Below are 21,049 nucleotides of genomic sequence, written 5' to 3' on the forward strand. Positions count from 1 at the left end.
GGTTAGCTACCATTCTAACTTCAAAAGTTTTGAGAAGGTAGAGAAATGATTTACATATAATTTAATTTCTCAAGTGGTAACTACCACTCCAGGGCAGCCCTAAAAAAAAGCATGTCTCTTACTTGGTTCTTATATACCTCATGGTAATAAGACATTTGGTAGCCAGACCACTCTTTATCACAACAGCACATGAGTAAAGTGGAATATATTTTGCTTTTCCATATTCTCTTTCTAATGAGTCAAAAACAAGAAAATAGTGGAGATCCTGTCGTGGTTCAGCTGTAACGAACCAGACTAGCATCCATGAGGCTACGGGTTTGATCCCTGGCCTTGCTCTGTAGGTTAAGGATCTGGCATTGCCATGAGCTGTGGTGTAGGTCATAGAAGCAGCTTGAATCCATTGTTGCTGTGGCTGTGGCAAAGGCCAGCAGCTGCAGCTCCGATTCAACCCCTAGCCTGGGAACTTCCACAGGCTGTGAGTGCAGCCATACAAAGGAAAAAAGAAAAGAAAAGAAAAGAGAAAAGAAAATGGAATTAAAATACAATCCAAAACAACCAAACAAATTGCTGGTTGTTGCAGCAATTTGTAACCAAGCTTCAGGTGGCAAAATAAGCCACAAGGTAAGTGGTATGATCAGTCACCTGTCTCTGGACACGGGGCGAGGCAGTGTGGAGCAGTGAAAAGAGGTCCTGGAGCAGAGTCAGCTGCTGGGCCAGATACTGGCGGCCTACGTTGGAGCCACTCAAGGCTAAGACCATGGAGAGCAGCTCAAAGCAGTAGGCGTCGGAGGAGGCATCTTCATCGTTGGGCTGGGAATTGGCATTTTCTTTGCTTGATATGGCATGTTCCCATTCTTCACGAACTCTGGTGGCTTCCATGCGAATAGCCTGGACGATGTGAGCACACACCTATTGAGAGCAACATAAAGAAAATATAAAAACATATTTTTAAGGCCTACTTAAAAAAAAAAGAACAGTAGTTGACACTCAATTTTATACTCTGCCTCCCAGTTAATTCTTCATCATACCATTCTCTCTCTTTTTTTTTTTTAGATATAATCCATTTTATTAAATCACAGACTCTGTGTACATATTTACTCAGTGTGACCAAATGGGAGATACACATAAATTGCTTTTGCTGCAGTGCGATGGTTATCCCAAAAGCAATCATGACTTTTGGTTAGAGATAAACCAGATTCTATTTTCATGAAATATAGATTTTTACATGAAACATCATACCCTTCTCTTAACTCATCTCAAAAACAATTAAGGAAAACTAGGGAAACCATGATTAAAAGTCAAAATATTTAATAACTAGCAGAGAAAAGAATTATACACCAGTTACCAATCCCCCTGCCTTTGGTTTAAGACATCAAATGAAAACAAACTGCAATATTTAACCACTTCTAAGGCAGATTTCTCCCCAGTTTAAAATTTTCTATTTATAATGTGCTTTATAATTGATACAATTCAAAATTAAAAATTTTTTTTTAGTGACACATAAAATAACAGCACATTTTACAATTGGTAGCCTCTAAGAGTCAATAAAATGCTGTTAAAAAGATTAAGCACTGATAAATTTATTATTTATTTAAAAGATTTAATGGTGTTGAAAGTTAAAATAATGGGCTAGTTTAAAACCTCATCCCAAAGTCAATACTTTGACTTTTGAAGGCCTAATTTGATGTTATTTAGGCACCCCCTTTACATGAACCATCTAGTTCCCCATCTCTTGATAATTAAAGATCTTAATACTGGCTTAGTTAACATTACAATTGCTTGGCAAAGCAAAAAAAAAAAAAAAGACCCAACCAACCACCACCACCACCACCACCAAAAAAAACAATGGGTAAAAGAGCACAGGAAATGCACATGAAATCTGATATAGCTGGATATTTGACACCAAAATGAAACAATCTACCTGAAAATGAGAAAAACAAAGAGCGGCAAGGTAAGAAAGTTAACATTCATAACAAAATCTTTAAAGTGATGCAGGTATGCCAATGTATTCCTTCCTCTCTAGAAAAAGGCAGACACATTCTGCAGAACCTATAAAAGAGTCAGCATAAAAAAGCCTCCATAAATTTTGGAAAATGCTTTACAACCTAAAAGCAAACAAAAACTGACAAAGACAATGAAATGGCTATGAACCAACCTGTTTTTGTAGATTGGTCAGTTTACTCCTGCTGAATATGATTCCAACCATATGTTCTTTCAGGTCAGCATCTGATGTTGCCTTTATGTAGAAAAAGGAAAAAACAAAGGAAGTAGGCTCTTTCAATAAATTTGTATATATGATATTTTGAGGTATCCTGAGAAATAATTGAGCAGGTATTTTTATAAGGTGAATTTATTTTTTAAATTCAGATCTATAACACTAAGACAAAAGATAAAAATTTTGAAGAAATCACTATTGGCTAAGGTGACTAAAAGGACAAAATATCTCAATTTAGGAAATCTAGGAGCGGTAACCAATCTGACCGATAGTATCATAGCATCCATGAGGACGTGCTTTGATCCCTGGCCTCGCTCAGTGGGTCAGGGATCCAGCGTTGCCATGAGCTGTGGTGTAGGTCACAGACTCAGCTTAGATCCCACGTTGCTGTGGCTGTAGTGTAGGCTGGCAGCTGCAGCTCCGATTTGACCCCTAGCCTGGGAACTTCCATATGCTGCAGGTATGGCCCTAAAATGCAAAAAAGCCCACAAAAAAACCCCCAAAAAACACAAAACTCCTCAAAGAAACCCAGAGAAGCATACTATCTTTTCCTGGATTTATTTAATCTAGTCAATTTGTGTCACTTTGAGGGAATCTGTTTCTTTTTCTTTCTTTCTTTCTTTTTTTTTTTTTGGTTTCTAGGGCTGCAGCCACAGCATATGGAGGTTCCCAGGCTAGGAGCTACAGATGCCGGCCTACTCCACAGCCTCAGCAAGGCCAGATCTGAGCCACGTCTGTGACCTATACCACAGCTCAGGGCAACGCCAGATCCTTAACCCACTGAGCAAGGCCAGGGATTGAACCTGCAACCTAAATTGTGAACATTATTAGTTCATATCCTACGGTCACTGGGTTATTACAAGAGCAACTCAGGAAAATGACATTTGGTTAAAAGGAAAGTCTCCTGGATGTTCCCGGTGTGGCTCAGCGGCAACAGCCTGACTACTCTCCATGAGGATGTACGTCTGATCCCTGGTCTCACTCAGCGGGTTAAAGGAACTAGGGTTGCCATGAGCCGTGGTATAGGTCTCAGATGTGGCTTGGATCCTGCATTGCTGTGGCTGTGGTGTAGGCCAGCAGCTGTAGTTCTGGTTCAACCCCTGGCTAGGGAACTTCGATATGGTGTAGGTGCAGCCCTAAAAAAGGCACACACACACGCAAAAAAGGAGAGTGTCCAAACAAAACTCTGATAAAGGTGGATTTACATTAAGCTACTTTTACACTGACAATAAAGAACATATCATGAGAGGAAAAATGAAGACTGAAGTTTTATAGTGCTCATTATATCTATAGCACTCTTTTAAGTGACAGATAAATATACAGATTAAAACACACACACACACAAACTTCCGACACCAAAGTAGTGCTTAAAAGCAAGTTACAGCATTACTTATATGAGAAAAGTCTCAAGTCACCCTGTTAGGACCTTAAGAAACCAGAAAAAGAATAAATCAAACCCAAAGCAAGCAACTGAAAGCCATAAAAGAAGATATATCAGTACAGAGTCTAAGGATAATAAGAGTATACTTAAGCAACCTTTGCCAGTAAACTCAGCAACTGAGATGATATGGGCAAATAACTTGAAAGATAAAACTATATACATTAGTCAAAATTCAAAACGATACAGTTTAAAAGGATAATTTTTTTTGTATGGTAAATTCTACCTTAAAAATCTAACTTATAAAATGATTCCTTTAAAAATTATGTTATCTCATGGGCATCCAACCATCCTATTCAACCTGAATGTCTCCGCATACACTCTCCCACTGGGAGGCTGGCCTCTTCAAGGCACCCTTGCTCCCTTCCTCTGTATCTAACCTCCATCGGTTCTCTTTCAGGTCTAACTCAAGTCCAGTATCTGCCAGGAAGCCTTCTCTGACCACTCCAGGGTACAATGATGTCACCTGTACACTGAAATCCTATGACATGTACAATTTTTTCACATATTTAATAAGGCAATTATATACTATGGAGTATCCCTGCTAATTTTTTTTTTTTTTTTGAGGGGGGTGATTCGTTCACACCTAAGAACAGAATACAGGATACAAGCTTTTTGAGGGTTTGGTATCAATTCTCAAGGCTGTTTAGCAAAGAACTGCCATTTATTAAAATTCAGCAAATTTAATGAATACTCAGTCTTGTAGGTATCCAAATGGTATCTCCAAAGATGCTGAAAAAATTACTAGAATTTACAAAATCCTATTTTTTTTTAAAGACCCTAAATAAAGAAAAACATGGATGGTTTAGAGACTATTATATCAGAAGGTAAGGGTTAGCCTAATTAAGTCCTCAAAATTATCTTTCAAAGGGCTGTCAAGGTGATTATTTGTAACATTAAAGACACAAGAATTAATAAGGCTACTCAGGGTTGACACCTCTTTTTGAAAATGGATGTGATTTTCCTCTTAGAGATAATGCTTTAGATTAGACTAAACAAGTAAGGCAAATGCATTTTTCAATTTCAAGAACCATGTAAACAACAGGTCATTCCGATAGAAATTTACTGAGCACATGTGTGTTTATGCCACAGTGGGCAGAGACAGACCAGACATGTATTTGGTCTTTAGGGAAGCTATAATTCAGTAGAAGAGATAAAGCATGTACACAAACAAACACGACAAGAGACACAGAAATTACTATGAGGGTTAGCAGGGGAAAAACTACTTTCTGTCTTCTCCATGAACCTTCTTTAGGATTTCCCTGAACAATCAAAGAAGATTCATGGAGAAGACAGTATTTTTGAGCTGAACTGTGAAGGACAGAGAAGGTGGAGGAAGGGGAAGACAACGGCTGGTGCACAGCACAGCGAAGGGTGGAGTTCACTCTACACCTGCTAAGGACTGAACACAACAGCCCAAGGTTTAGAGCAAATTTTGTTTTCCTTGAAAAGCTAGCTAGGGCATACATGAACAAATAATGAATTTCTTCTGACAGTTCCTTCATCTTCTTTTCTAATTAAAGTAAAAAATATTAACTGTGTAGAAACTAGTACTACACAACCACTGAAATACACAGCAATACGTGGATTATTTCACTGAATGAAAGTAAGAAAATGAAAAAGGGAAATAAATATTTTTAGAATACAAATAAATACATTGTATACTTTTTCCTCTCCTTCAGGTGAGGACAACAGTGCTTTTTCCTCTTGTTCCGGGGTTGGTTCAGCATCTCCAGAGATGAGCTTTCCAAATACCTGACAAGAAAGAGAGGACGTGAGAACAGATTAATGGCAGGAAGTACCACTGGGAAGGCTAGAGACCTCAATGGGTGATGATGCTGCAGGTTTTATAACATTACCATGCTACTCCTGCTGTACACCACTTTTCAGAATTCAGCACTGTTTTTTAGAATTGTGAATGCAAAACGAAACATAAGAATTTAGGGCTATGAGAAGAAAAAATGGGCCACATTTGTAGCCAGCAATTTCTAACAAGTTTTATAAAATATTTTGTCACCCTCTTGATATTATTATTGAAGTAGTATATTATTTTGATGTATTCTGTGAGAGAATATGCAGTAAAAGGACACTCACTTGTGATGTAATAAGTCTGAACACTCGCAGAGTCTCAGCTTCACAGTTCCTCTGCTGGGCCACACTGGCTGAAATCTGGCCAGCAATTTTAGTGCTTTCGCCATCCTTCCAGCCCAGAACCTTAACTTGTCGAACTCTCAGTGTATTTTCTGGGCCCTTTAATTCAATTTTGATGATGTGATTATCCCCTCCGGGAAGTTCACTTGTTACCCAGCCAATGTGCCTGGAATCTAGGTCAACCTAGGAGAGGAGAAAAGGGATAGGAACCTGCTACAGGCATATCACTACTTTATTCCTGTCCTAGGCTTAGCATGATTCATGGCAAGCTCAAATAACAAATAATTGTACACACAGTACAATCTAGCAGTTTACTAAATTACTTCACACTGAATATCTATCTTATTTAAGCCTTTCAGGGATAAGTGATACTATGACAGCTATTATACAGATGAAGAAAGAGAGGTTAACTAAGGTGGAGGGATTCTAGTAGTGACGAACTTGAGAATTAAAATGCAGGTCTGCCTACTGTAGGGCTTCCGAGCACAAGTTACATAAGTGAAACTACTGCGAACAATTCACATGACTGTACCTATCCTGCCTGCAAGCAGAAACACCTGATTAGCAATCAAGTCCTGTTTTGTGTATCTTCACATGAAAGCACATTTGAACCAAGGATTTTCTCTTTCTTTCTTTCTTTTTTTTTTTGTCTTTTCGCCATTTCTTGGGCCGCCCTCGCGGCAAATGGAGGTTCCCAGGCTAGGGGTCTAATTGGAGCTGTAGCCACCAGCCTATGCCACAGCCACCCCAGATCTGAGCCACATCTGCGACTTACACCACAGCTCATGGCAACGCCGGATCCTTAACCCACCAAGCTAGGCCAAGGATTGAACCTGCAATCTCATGGTTCCTAGTTGGATTCGTTTCCTCTGAGCCATGACAGGAATTCCCTTTTTTTTTTTTTTTTTTTTTTAAAAAAAGGTCCAGAATAAGCAAGGATTTTCAGTGTGCAGTTACTGAATATGTTTCACTTTTGAAGAAAAATTATCTCACAATATATTTGTGATTAGCCATTTCACTTTATTTCATTGAGAATGTATTTTTTAAAAAATTTTTAAATTTCCCCAATACATTATTATTTTTTTCTACTGTACAGCAGGGTGACCCAGGTACACCTACATGTACACATTCTATTTTCTCACATTATCCTGCTCCATCATAAGTGACCAGACATAGATCCCTGTGCTACACAGCAGGATCTCATTGCTAATCCATTCCAAAGGCAATAGTCTGCCTCTATTAACCCCAAGCTCCCAATCCATCCCACTCCCTCCCCCTGCCCCTTGGCAACCACAAGTCTATTCCCCAAGTTCATGATTTTCTTTTCTGGGAAAGGTTTAATTGTGCCATATATTAAATTCCAGGATGTAACTTTTTTAAAGGATTATTTTCAATGTACTATAAAATGGCTTTTGACACTACTAACTCACAGGTGAACTTAGACAAAATCTCAGTCACATGCCCAGATAAAACTTGTTTCTAGAATCTCAACCTGGATATAGCTACAATGTTAGAAGTAAATCACTTTCAAGCTAGAGGACAACCACCTACATTTCAATCTGAAGTGTAGGTAAATTAAGGTGCTAACTGTGAACTGCATCTATGATGAATTGTAAGGCACCCTGAATCTTTCCAGGGAAGCAGGAGTCAGGGTGGAGGGACTGTAGGCAGATTAACCATAGAGGACATTTAGGGAAGTTCTACACGTTTAGCACAGGGATGGTTCTAACCATATACATACGGGCCATTTGTCAACTTAGTGTTTTGTAAATAGATGATTTCCTATAATACTTTGGTGGCATGCTAAATAAACTTAGTACTGAAGAGTAGAGACCGAGAAGAAGAAATTTCTCCCTGGGCAGTAAAACATGTCATGACAAAATTTTAATTACCTGCTTTATTCTGCATAAATCTTCTACTGCTTTGCCAGTTAAGAAGGTCATTGAGGTAACTTTATTCTAAAACAGACAATTCAAAATAGTTATTATGCCATATATTCCTGGCTCTGGAACTTGTAGTGATTTCTTACCGCCTGTTAACATCACCTGTCGCTTACGGTCCTTCCTAACTGACTTCATTTCATCTGCCCAACCAACCACAGTTGCTATAACTCCGGCCTTTTCTTGTCTCACAAACTCCATCTTGAATCTCACATTTCAGCCCTTCTCTTTGGGCTCTGAGAGAGGAGGTCGGCATTCTCTCTTTCCATCCAAAGTCTAATCATTTAAATTCTACCTCTATCATGAAGCCTTTCAACACTTGCCTCCTCGCTCAGGGAAGGGACATGAACACACAAGGTAGATTTCAAAAGAAGTTCAATAACTTTAAGTACTGAAAAGAGTCATGCTGGTCCTAGAGCCTGATTCCTTAAGTTTGAGCACATTTTGTGCCAAGCAATCAAGAAATAGACTGACATACTAATTCCCTGGAGACCTGTATACTTGAAGTGCTATAGGCTGAAATAATTTAAAACAATAAATGCTTGTTTAAGGCAGGATGCTGGGCAGGCTGAGTGTCACAGAGGTATACAAGCCTTAATGATGCACATAATGTAGAAAAGGTTTCCTAAAGGGAAAGCAGATGTCAGCATACATATTGGGACTTGAAAAAATGAGTATTATCATGACTCTCTCTCCTAAAAGGCAAAAAACGTCAAATTAACTCCAACCATTGTTCTGAAGACGGAGAGTGGGACTTAGCTTAAAAGCATGAATCAAAGATAACATTGTACTGAGCAGTGAGTTTCAGCCAGAAAAATGTTTTGATTTATTACACTTGACTTTCAAGTAAGATAAAGCAGTTGTACCAATTGAACTCTTGGGTCTCAAGGAGATAAGCTAGTGATATATTAGCTAAGTATTTTTTTTCTTATTCAATTTGTGCTGATGGACAGAAGGTGTGGTGACTGTGGATGGCAAGGGGTGCTCTGACTCAGATGGGACTTCCGTGCTTGGCATTCTTTATCCAAGGTTATCTGAGACCCAACCTACCACTCTGGCTCTTCTTGGGAAAGGAAACACTCAAATGGGATAGGAGCAGCTTGGCAATGCACCAAGGGGACTTATTAATATTATACTTGCTAGCAAGCCACAACCATTCTGAGGAAACATTTCCAAGAATTCTTCTCTAGGAACAGGGGTAAAAGCACGGGGGTTTGGCAGCTGGTGCTACTTTCTTCTTGGTTCTTAACACTGAAGTAAATAGGATGATTTTTCCTATTCAGGGCTTTTTGCAAAAAGTGCTCAATTCAGCTGAAACACGTATATGGGCAGGCTAGGGCTGGGGAGAACATAGAGTATGATTATTCAGTTAGTTAAGGAATTCCCCCCAATTCTCCCATGATGGCTGGAGGTAAAGACTGAAACCAAAATTCAACTAATTACACTAAAGGTCAAAGTGTATTAAGTGCCATCAGAGTAATGTAAAAAAGAACACATGGGAGAAAAAAGAGTAATTCTTATAGATGAGGTACTGGGAGATGATTTGTCTGCTATGTATTAGAGCTCTGGGAAGAATCAGAAAGGCAGAGTTTGAGGGGAGGACTTCCAGGCCCAGGGAAGCGCTTGCACAAGCGCATGGAGGTAAAGAAATTATGGAGTAAATATTTATTTTGCTTAGCTACAGTCATGGCATATTTGTAATCAGACCTTTTCTTAGAACTGGTATTCCAGAGTGCCCCAGTCACATTCATCTGTCTTTAGACTTCAGATTTATTTTGGAAATATAAAAACGTGGCTTGGATGGTGAAGTTTCAGGTGGATATCTTTGCTAAAACTCAGAATGAGACTGCATGATTACTAAAGGTCTGCAAAGAAGCAGTGAACCATAAGTTAAGTTTCCTTTCTTACCCCAAGATCTCGGGAATTGTCCACATGAACAGAGACATAGCGAGCATTGATTCCCTTTACACAGTTGATGGTGATATTCTTGGTTTTGTTCTTATCCTCATCTCCTGATTCCCAAAAGGTTTCTGTGGAACCATCTGTCAAACTGCCAATCATGGCAGGTCGGCTTGAAGTTTTTATGTCAACAATGCTGGTTAAGTCCTTTAAGCACATTACTATGCACAGTTCCTACCAGAAACAAACATAAGTGATTATAATACTCCGATGGAAACCTTCCATGATAATAAAATAGACATGAGGTAAGAACTAAAAGAACCAAATTGTTTATGGGGAATTTTCAATTTCTCCTTCAATATATCGTTGAATACTAGAAGGATAACACAAGATACTGTTAAATGACTGACCTGACTCATGGCTTCAAAGCCAGACTGTATACTGATGCTGAAACTCTCTTCACTGTCTCCATCATCTGATTTTGACAAAATATTGTTAATGTGATGAAAGACGTTGCTCTGATGAAGGAACTGGTGATCAGATTGCTTGAATTTCAGACTCCAGCATCTAAAAAGCATAAGCAATGTATTGAATAATTGTTTTTCAGGAATCTCTTAGGAATTCCTGGAGAAAAGCACTCTATACCTAATATTTCGAGGTTTTTTCTTTTTTTTTCTTTTTTGTCTTTTGTCTTTTTAGGGCTGCACCTGCGGCATATGGAGGCTCCTAGGCTAGGGGTCTAATCTGAGCTGCTGCTACCCACTGGCCTACGCCAGAGCCATGGCAATGCCAGATCCGAGCCGTGTCTGTGACCCACACCACAGCTCATGGCAATGCCCGATCCTTAACCCACTGAGAGAGGCCAGGGATTGAATCTGCAACCTCATAGTTCCTAGTCAGATTCATTTCCACTATGCCATGATGAGAACTCTGCATTTTGAGAAATTTTAATGCTCTAGGTAAAAACCATAAATGTTAAAAATTCAGGAAAAAAAATCATTTGTGCTGGGTTTTATTTTTTTTCAAGAAATAAAGCTTATTTCTTTCAAACAATGTAAATTCTAGGGAAAGTTTATCCATTTTAAATATAAAAACTGGATACATGAAGATCAAGGCTATGGAAGCAAAAAAAGGTAATAAATCAGTTTTGTAGACAAGTGTTACCTCAACCATAAAAGCTTCTCAAATTTATTTGTCTTACAATTTCGTACAAATTCATCAGAGTATAACACATTCTGTACTTCAAAAATCTTGTTAGGAGGAAACAAAACCTCCCCTCTGCTGACCTCCCGTTAGGGATGCGGGTGGCTGAAATCACTCCGTCAACCTATTTCTCATAAAGACCAATGGAGGGTTTATTCTTATGTGTAAAGTCTAGCGTGTGGCTCTAGTGACAAGGTTCACAATGTAAAAGCGATGTTGAATCTCAGCAGCTTTGGACTTAAAAGGAGGTGGTGCTCTTTTCTCTTGGTATATTTTTCAATTCAAAAACCTATTTTGATTTCTGTTTTTGAGACTTCATTCCCCCTCTCCCTTTTGGTGACAGATTTTAAGAGTCTACTCTTGAGTAGCCCTGAGCCAAAGGATTTGAGGTAGAAGGGGGGAAAGTGAGGAAGGCTACCACAGACTGTGACCATTTAGAGCAGCAGGAGGTATATTATCCACATTTTACAGAGGGGCCAACAGGTCTGAGCTAAGAAGAAGGACAACTCGAAATTAGGACAGTAACGAGGGAGGCACCATTCAGCTATAGCAGGGAGTCTTTCTATCTTGCTACCTGAAGAGGTCTTTCAAATGTTTCAAGCTTTGGCTACACCATCAGATCTCTTTTCAAGGGTATGTGGAATACCCAGACAGAAGATTACCTCAGGGCCATTTGCTGTAAGGAGCTGCCGCTGGGGAGAGACATCATAAGATCGGAGATGGTCTGAAGTAAGCGGTGAAACGTATGCGGTAAAGGATGAGCAGCCTCCCCGGCAATCACGATATCTGAGAGTGGATGTTCACATACTCTTGTATCTTTCTCCTAAGACGGAAGTTGAGAGTAAGCTGATTAGTGTGTGAGCTGGGAGGAGGAATTTTCTCCACAAAGAATACTGTGTTACACATAATTCAAGGCTACTCAGATAACAGAAACGTAAACAACAAAACCAAACCATACCCAAACCGTCCATTAAGACTAACTAATTATGTTTACATTATTTTAAAGGAAAAAGTGATAAGGTCACCTATAAATAAAATCTCCAAACAAATGCCATGTAGGAGTACCAAGTGCGTACTAGTGTACTCACTGATCTACTAGCAGAAATGAGCTGTTCCCAAGGTGAGCCTCACCCACACTGCTGACCCACAGGGTTTCGAGCCAATAAGCAATTGTTCTCATCCAGTGAGTTTTCAGGTGGTTTGTTATGCAGGGATAGACAGCTCTTACGGATGTGTCACGATCTCAAACTGTAATTGTGGAGTCTTAAAAAAAAATTTCCTTACAGCTCTACTGATTTTTACTTCATATTTTTTAAGGCTACATATATTTCCAGAATTACTCTTGTATCATTTTGTAGAGAGCCTCTTTATCCCTATTAATAATTATATCTTGAAGTGTATTTTTTTTCTGATGTTAAAATAGCTGTACCAACTTAATCTGGGTTGGTATTTCCCCGGTATACCTTTTCCTAACCTTCGACTTTAATTTTCCTCTATCTTCAGGTTTTAGATGTGATGTTCGTAAACAGTATCTAGCTTTTGTTTTTTTCTATCTATCCTGATAATTTTTGTCTTTCAAACGGAAGATTTTGTCCTCTATTCTTTAGCTCTAGAAATAAGAGATGAGGCCCAGAAGTCACAACTACAGAAGTAGAAATGGGGCTGGAACCCAAGCCTCCAGGGTCCAAGTTCAACGCTTCTCCATAATGCAGGCTGCCTCATATAAAATCCAAGTCTCTTGAAGCCAAATAATTTTGAACTGCATGTCCCTATACAGTATTGTTTTCACTGCCTGGCGCCTGACAGCAATGCTGTAAAGCAGAATGATTTCTGTAGTAAAGCTCCCCCATTTTTCTGCCTCATGGTGCACCATGACAGTACATATCCTCCAATGGCTGGCTTCATGAGAGTATTGTCTAATGAGAAATCAAAACTGACTGACAGCATTTTTGGAGAAAGAAAACTTTCATCCAGTATAGTTAATAAATTGCTCATAGCATTTAATTTATATTTCTACCTTTAGGTTATACAATCTGTGAAAGACCTCATGCAAATTATTTGCATTATCTGAAGGTGGTTCTACTCTTCTGTAAAAGTATGGAAAATTAAAAAAACAAAAATCTCACTTACTTGTTCTGCATTTTCTTTGTTTGTTTTATTTTCCTCATCCTCTTCTTCCTCTGGTTCCACTGGAGCAGGAGTCAGTGATGCCACAAAATGCCACAGGATGTCATGAAGAGAAGTTGTTTGGATAACATTACACAGAAGCCAGTTGAAAGCCTGAATAAATGATGGTTAAATATGTCCAAGATTAAAAGAAAACTTACAAGTGAAAATAGCAGAGCTTTTCTTATTCAGAAACAAAGAATCTCCATGGCTACATCTTGTAAGGAAAGATACAAATCTGACCTTCATTTCACTGAAAGCACACTGAACTTACATTGTCAGTAATTTTAGTCTAATTAAAAAACTAATAATAGGGAAAATAATACCTATGAAATGCAATACTGAAATACTTTTTCAAACCACTTTATTTTTTCTTTTTTTGGGGGCGCCTGGCGACACATAGGAGTTTCTGGGTTAGGGATCAGATCTGAGCTGCACTTGCAGCCTAAGCCGCAGCTGTGACAAGGCTGGATCCTTAATCCACTGCAATGGCCTGGGGATTGAACCTGTGTCCCAGCGCTCCCAAGACCCTGCTGATCTCGTTGTGCCACAGTGGGAACGCCTCAAACCACTTTTTATTTCAAGTATTTGTCTTACTATTAATTTCGTCAAGCACATTTTTTTTCCAACTTGCCTTTAGGATCAACACAGAAAATCTCTCAAGCTCTATACAAGCTACCACTTACTTAAATATATTCATATTGTTCCCATCAATGAAACAGCAGGTTAATTTGCTACCCATGATAAAGAAAAAAGATTTATTATATACAGGTCTATGATATACAGCAATCCATTTCCAGAGACTCAGATAAGTTATTACTGTTAAATTTATAACTCAAAAGCGTTACTTTTCATCTCCCTTACATAATTATTCTAAATAAAATGACAGTGATTACAAAAATCTTTTTCAAAAAGTATTATCAGGATTCAAATAATAAAGGAATGAAGAAATACATCTCTTTAGCGTGCTTAAATATGACATTCTAAATTCATTTATTCATTAATTTTGGAATTCCTGCTGTGGCACAGTGGGTTAAGAATCCAACTGCAGCAGCTTGGGTCGCTGCAGAAGTATGGGTTTGATTCCCAGCCCTGCATAGTGGGTTAAAGGATCCAGGGTTGCTGCAGCTATGTCATAGGTAGCAGCTGGGTTTGGATTCAATCCCTGGCCTGAGAACTTGCATATGCTGCAGATGCAGCCATCAAAAAAAAAAAAAAGTTTAATTTTGATGTGAATACTAGATTTTTTTGATTTGCTAATGTTCCTTAATTTGTTTGATAGAAAAGTGACATCATTAAACAAAATCATCACATGGTTTGTATGATCAATGAATCAATAACCATATTAATACATTCTTACCTCCATAGCAAAAACTCGACAAGCAGATTTCCTTAAGGCTTGTTTCATGGCTATTTCAAGACCTTCTAGGTCATGATGCTGTATAACGAAAGCTAAAACTGGCCACTGGAAATTTCGTTCTCCTTTGGAAAGAGAGCTGTGGGCTGAGATTAGCCGGGAAAGCTCAGGAGATGGATGTCTCAAGAGGGAAGAACCAACTTCTATTAAAAAAAAAAAAAGGAAAATTATTAATTTTCAAAGGTAATATATATGATGAATATATTAAAGATGCTAATTAAAAATATTATCTAGCTTATTCACTTTACAGTCTTTGGGGTATTTTTGTTGTTTCTTTAATGTGACACATATCCTAACGACTTTAATTTCTACTGAGGCTCAGAAAGATTAAATATCTTGCTTTCCTTAAGTCAAACAGCTATTAAGTTGTAAAGCTGGGTTTTGAATCCAGATCTGAATCTAGAGTTCATGCTTTCTAAAACACTAAACAGTAAGTGATTTATTTTCTCCCTAAATGTAATCACCATCTTATCCCCATTATTTTCTGAAGGACTGCTTTATAACCAATGGTATCTGAATAGGAGTTCAAAAATACTTGTTGAATGAATCATTCATATTTGATTTATCCTCAATAATATGTTCCTTGAAGATCTTCAATAAGATACATAATCATCTCAGCATAAATATTAGGGCAGATCTAGTAAGTGGTCTGCCTGATACATTATTAACATGTCTTTTTCTCTTGGGTTTCTTTCTTTATTTTTTTTTTTTTTTTTTTTTTATGGCCACACCTGGGTGTGTGGAAGTTCCCAGGCTAGAAGATGAATCAGAGTTGCAACTGCCAGCCTATGCCACAGCCACGGCAATACCAGATCCTAGCCGCATCTATGACCTATGCTGTAGCTTGCAGTAATGCTAGATCCTTAATCCACCAAGCAAGGCCAGGGATGGAACCTGCATCCTCATAGACACTATGTCAGGTTCTTAACCTACTGAGCCACAACTCAGAGAAACTCCTCTCTCTCTCTTTTTTTTTTTTTTTTGCTTTTTAGGGCTGCACCCATGCCATATGGAGGTTCCCAGGCTGGGGGTCTAATTGGAGCTACAGCTGCTGGCCTACGCCACAGCCACACCAGATCCGAGTTGTGTCTGATGTACACCACAGCTCATGCCAACACCAGATCCTTAACCCACTGAGCGAGGCCAGGGATCGAACTCACAATCTCATGGCTCCTAGTCAGATTTGAGAAACTCCTCTTTCTTAACCTACTGAACCACAACAGGAACTCCTCCAATTTGGGGCTGTTGATACCAACTGGTCCAGATTATCTAACACTAAGAGCTAGCCATATCCCTAATTTTCATTATCTATTCACACTGGTAGTTGACACAAGAGTTTTAAGCTTCTTTTGGGAGTAGGAAGATTGCTGTGAAACTAAGTCGCTGGAACTGCTGGTTCACTGAAGGTTACTAGAAGAGATAACAGTAGCAATATTTGGCTTAAATACCTAACAAGTAAGATATTTTTAAGGTCAATTTATTCTTGATTAACACTGGATGATCTCTGATCTCTGGGTGTCTCTTCCAACTGAGACGCAAACTTTAGAGAGGCACATTTATGGCTGTGTCACACAGAATGGATGTCCTCTGTAATTTAAAATTAATCCATTCCTTTGCCTTTAAAAATTAGATTTTGAAAAATATCTACCAATAAAACCACTCAGACAATTCAATCTTCCTTTTTATCTTTATACTTACCAGTGTCTCCACTGTTAACTCTTCTTCTAGGAATGGCTTTAACTCGAGCAGGTAAAATGGAGTGTTGTTTATCATATTCTGAAGCAACAACTGAGTATGACCTTTGGAAGACAGTTCTCTTTGCGAGATCAGTATCAGTTATGGGACTAGTTTCCAGACTGCAGACAGAAGAAGATGACAGATAAAAACTCAAGAGAAAAAGTGATGGAAGTGACACTCTATTTAGCTCCTAATAGTGTAGTCAAATATGTGAACCTACATCTTATGTGGAAGACTATAAATTCAAAGCCAATGTGACAGCCTCTCTTTAAAATCATAATTTGATCTTTCCAAGTGTAGTCACACTTTGACTCATCTCAGAACTGCATCTTAAAACTCTGGGTCTTCTTAAATCTACTTTGCATTTTAAATGAAAAAGACAAGGCACCAAATGTTCTAAGCTCCTTTCAGAATCAAAAGCACTGTGGTGAAAGACATGTGTCAGGATATTCAGGAAAAACAGGCAGACAAAAGAAAATACATATGGACATTCAGAAACCTAATAAAAGGGAAAGTAAAAGGATGCAATTTTCTTTTGGTGCTCACTGTTCTCTGAGGCTTCTCATTCTTGGGAAATATTGCTCACAGCCCTGTCCAGAGCACGGCCACACTGAAGTGTGGTATAAATTGATTTCCAGCATTTTGCTTGAGAACTCAATTTTCCTATTTATTACAGCAGCATTAAAAAATACTTGAAAAGGTATTAGATAGTTATACAATTTCCTTTATTGGGGCATTTTATAAAAAGAAATATCTTTCTTTACTTTCTAATTCAAATTTACAAACTATTCTTTTCATGAATTTTCTGTGTCACCTCATTCCAAACTGGGATATTTTTGCTCACCCTGAGTTCTAGAGTTGTTTCTTTTGCATCATCCAAGCCAGTTTTAAAATCCTGTGTTCCTCAGTAAAGCTTATACGTTTTCTGGTAAGTTGCTAATTCCTTGGCCATTTTCTTCACTCACTGCTCCAGTGTGTGCACATTCTTGTTTGAACAGACTATAAATACTGTACAAACTAAGTGGAGTAAAGGTGCCTGGATGTCAGTTTGGGCTGTTTGGTTCCAGAATTACCAGAATATAGAGACAATTTAATTTAATTCACTTTATTTATGGTGTTACTATCAGGCATGAAATACCTGCTTTCAGGGGAAGTTTATCTATCAACTTAAAAAAAACTGTTGAACAATCTCAAAAATAATTGATTTGTTCTTATAAAAATGATTGTGCTTGTGAAAAGAACTCAAGCAACACAGGAAAAGTCAAAGAAAACCAGGATGACCATTATTGACACAACCTCAGCTACTCTGGGCCAGAGAATCCCTTTGTGGGGGCCTGTCTTATGCTCTGTAGGATGCTGAGCAGCATCCCGCTAGGATGCCTATGTAACTAGCCCAAGTATGGGAAACAAAAATGTTTCCAAACATTGTCAGATGTCACCTGGGAGGCAAAATCCCCCCACCCCCACTGAAAACCACTGATTTAATGGGTTCATCATTTACTTTTTTTTTTTGTCTTTTTGCCTTTTCTAGGACCGCTCCCATGGCATACGGAGCTTCCCAGGCTAGGGGTCCAATCAGAGCTGTAGCCACCAGCCTACACCAGAGCCACAGCAACGCGGGATCCGAGCTGCGTCTGCGACCTACACCACAGCTCACGGCAACGCCGGATCCTTAACCCACTGAGCGAGGCCAGGGATCCAACCCGCACCCTCATGGTTTCTAGTTGGATTTGTTAACCACTGTGCCACGGTGGGAACTCCACATTTACTCTTTTATAATAGCCTGAGTTCATCAAGATTTTTTGAAAGAACTGTTCAAAGGTGCTGTATTCCCAAATTATGGTACACCTGGGAATGTCTCAACCTGGGTCATAGTCCCGTTTATTTAGGATTTTGTGAAAATTATACTATGTGAATACTACACAGTCTTTTAAACATAATTTTCATTAACTGTTTCATTTATTCAATTTCTCCATAATTAGGTTCTAATGTTCCCAAATCTTTTACATTTACATATGTCTGGGTTAAACTTCTAAGGTAATATTTTCTTTCTTTTGGAGCTTTAGAGACATTGTTTCATTTCTTTTCTTTCATTTAAAGTTGTTATACAGAGGTCTGAATTCACTCTAAACTTTTCCTTTTGCAAAATAATTTGTTTTTTCTCGGCTCAGATACTTGAAAAATTCCTGTGTTCCCCCACCCCCTTGGAGTTTCAATAACTTAATCTATATCCTATAGTCATCTGTTGCAAAAATTTCCTTTTAATCTGGGAATTTAGTACTTTATTATTTGAGGAATTTTTTTCTTATAGCTTTATAAATCTTCAATTATATTTGTTGGTTTTTCTAGTTTAAAGAACCACTTATTCCTATTTTGGACTGTCCTATCTCTATACTTGTTATCTTGGCTCTAATTGCTGTAAACTTTTTGTCCTTTTACTCTACTCTCTGCGATTATCTTATTTTATTTTATTTATTTTTTTGTCTTTTCTCCTTTTAGGGCTGCACCCGTGGCATATGGAGGTTCCCAGGCTAGGGGTCGAATCGGAGCTGTAGCCGCTGGCCTACACCACAGCCACAGCAACGCAGGATCCGAGCTGTGTCTGTGACCCACACCACAGCTCAGGGCAACGCCGGATCCTTAACCCACTGAGCAAGAGCAGGGATTAAACTTGAAACCTCCTGGTTCCTAGTCAGATTTGTTTCCCCTGTGCCACAAAGGGAACTCCTGACTAGGATTATCTTAAATTTTTCCTTCATATCAATAATTCAATTTCCCATTCTGAACATTCCTAACGTATTAATTGGTCTTATAATGGTGTTGACTTGGTCTTCAGCCTATCCTTACAGCTCTGTAATGTATCTTTTTACCTCACCACATTTGAATTTTTATTAAATTTATTTTATCGATTCTTTCAGTACTATGGAGTATTTACAGAAATTTTCTTTTTTATCGAGTCTTTCAGTACTATGGAGTATTTACTGAAATTTTCTTTTTTTTCCTCGAGAGTTTTCTTTCAGACTGTGTTCTTCATCTGCCTTGTATGACACTGTTTTTTTTTTGTTTGTTTGTTTTGTTTGTTTTGTTTTGTTTTTTTGCTTTTTTTTCCTGTCCTTTTCAGGGCTGTACCCACAGCATATGGAGGTTCCCAGACTGGGGGTCTAATCGAAGCTGTAGCCACTGGCCTACGCCACAGCTCACGGCAACACCAGAGCCTTAACCCACTGAGCAAGGCCAGGGATCAAACCTGCAGCCTCACGGTTCCTAGTCAGATTCGTTTCCGCTGTGCCATGACGGGAACTCCGACAGTTTATTTTAAGCATTTTCTTAGGGCTATAATAAAGTGGACAGCTCTTTGATAAGGGAGGGATGGATTTCCCTAGACCTCCTTCCCCACAATGGCCGACTCCTGTTTGATCCCCTCCCAGAGGTAGCTTGAGATCTTACTGAAGGTGCTGTACCAGGGAGTACTCTGCCTCAGTGGTGTGCATCCTGTTTCTGAGGCAGCAACTGGACCCTGGATGACTGCTCTGCTACAGCGTGGAGCTGTGGAAAACAGGATTCCCTAGAGGATCTTCAATTTCTTTTGTGACACCAGTGATAATAAGAGGGGCTTCCACACTAGAGGCTTTTACCTTGACTATGATATTCAATGATGTATAGAACTGCATTTCATTTTACCTATAAGTTTATGCTGCTTGATTTTGATCCTAAAGAGTAATCACATTTATCAGGCTAGTCTCAAAATGGTTTCTAATTCTTAAAAAGAAAACTATTTATTTAGCGATATCTTATTACCTTTGAGGATATAAAAGGCTACACTGCACTTTTTGGAGAAAATTTTAAGAGCAGCTGCAAAAAACCAACCAACCAAACAAACAAAAAAACCCCAACTCTGATGAATAATTCACACAGTTGAGGGGAGAAGTTACAAATGTTTTCAGTGGGAAAATACTCATTTTGATATATAAGTTCTATTATGCTCACTAAAATATCTGTTATACAGGCATACCTAGAAGATATTACGGGTCTGGTTCCAGACCACCACAATAAAGTGAGTTACATCAATTTTTTTTTTTAATTTCCCAGGCATATGAAAGTTATGATTATACTATGCTGCAGTTTATTAAGTGTGCAACAGCATTACATCTTTAAAAAACAATGCACATACCTGAATTAAAAAAATACTTTATTGCTAAAAATGCTAACCACTATCTGACAATGCAGGGTTGTCACAAATCTTCAATTTGTGAAAAACACAGTATTTGCAAAGTGCAACAAAGCGAAGGACAATAAAATGAGGTTTGCCTGTATATGTACCTACTTACCACTGTATAGTATGAACAGAGTGGCAAATCTTAAGAAGCATGTTCTTTCTTCCGTCAGCAAGTGTATTCCTCTCCAATGACATTCTGTTCAGTTACTCATGCCTGAAATCTTGATGTTATCCTAAACTTATCCTTTCAGTCAACAAGTCACACTGATTTTTCCTATAAAATATTTCCTTTATCTGTCTTTCTTTTCATAACCGTTGTCAACACAATCCAATTCCCCACACTTAGCTTAAATTTTAAAAATTTCAGCTTCTCAGTTGACACTGTGAGACTATCTTTGCATTTTTACCAAGTCATTCTTCTAAAAGGCCTAAGTGGTGCCCTGTTTCTTTCTGCATTACGTTTACATGCTTCTACTCGGTTTTCAAGAAGCCCTTTACCCTGATGCTATAATATGAAGGGGTAGGTGTGGGAAGCATTGCCAAGTAATACTCCTGGAAGCTCAAGTTTTACTTTCAGTGCTACTTCTCCCATAAAACCTTCTCTAAGCACTGCCTCAAAGTGACCAGTAAATGACATAATACCATATAATGGAATCTTTTATTACTT

General features: G+C 38.5%; 1 protein-coding gene across 10 annotated transcripts in view; it reads right to left on the bottom strand.

Moving 5' to 3' along the window:
• MYCBP2 (MYC binding protein 2) overlaps nt 1-21,049 on the bottom strand; it is a 263,517-nt gene that overhangs the window by 24,809 nt on the left and 217,659 nt on the right. For 8 of the 10 annotated variants that reach the window (XM_047755874.1, XM_047755873.1, XM_047755872.1 and 5 more), the window contains 11 exons: nt 16,128-16,285; nt 14,373-14,572; nt 12,977-13,126; nt 11,509-11,669; nt 10,054-10,210; nt 9,653-9,877; nt 7,697-7,762; nt 5,748-5,987; nt 5,310-5,408; nt 2,156-2,236; nt 643-909 (listed from right to left, as the gene is read on the bottom strand). In XM_047755874.1, the coding sequence (XP_047611830.1) occupies nt 643-909; nt 2,156-2,236; nt 5,310-5,408; nt 5,748-5,987; nt 7,697-7,762; nt 9,653-9,877; nt 10,054-10,210; nt 11,509-11,669; nt 12,977-13,126; nt 14,373-14,572; nt 16,128-16,285 (1,804 nt within the window). The remainder of the gene's footprint in view (nt 1-642; nt 910-2,155; nt 2,237-5,309; nt 5,409-5,747; nt 5,988-7,696; nt 7,763-9,652; nt 9,878-10,053; nt 10,211-11,508; nt 11,670-12,976; nt 13,127-14,372; nt 14,573-16,127; nt 16,286-21,049) is intronic. The other 2 variants (XM_047755870.1, XM_047755876.1) reach the window with 2 other exon arrangements.

This window comes from Phacochoerus africanus, chromosome 13, assembly GCF_016906955.1.
Source record: "Phacochoerus africanus isolate WHEZ1 chromosome 13, ROS_Pafr_v1, whole genome shotgun sequence".
In the NCBI taxonomy this organism is placed as follows: Eukaryota; Metazoa; Chordata; class Mammalia; order Artiodactyla; family Suidae; genus Phacochoerus; species Phacochoerus africanus.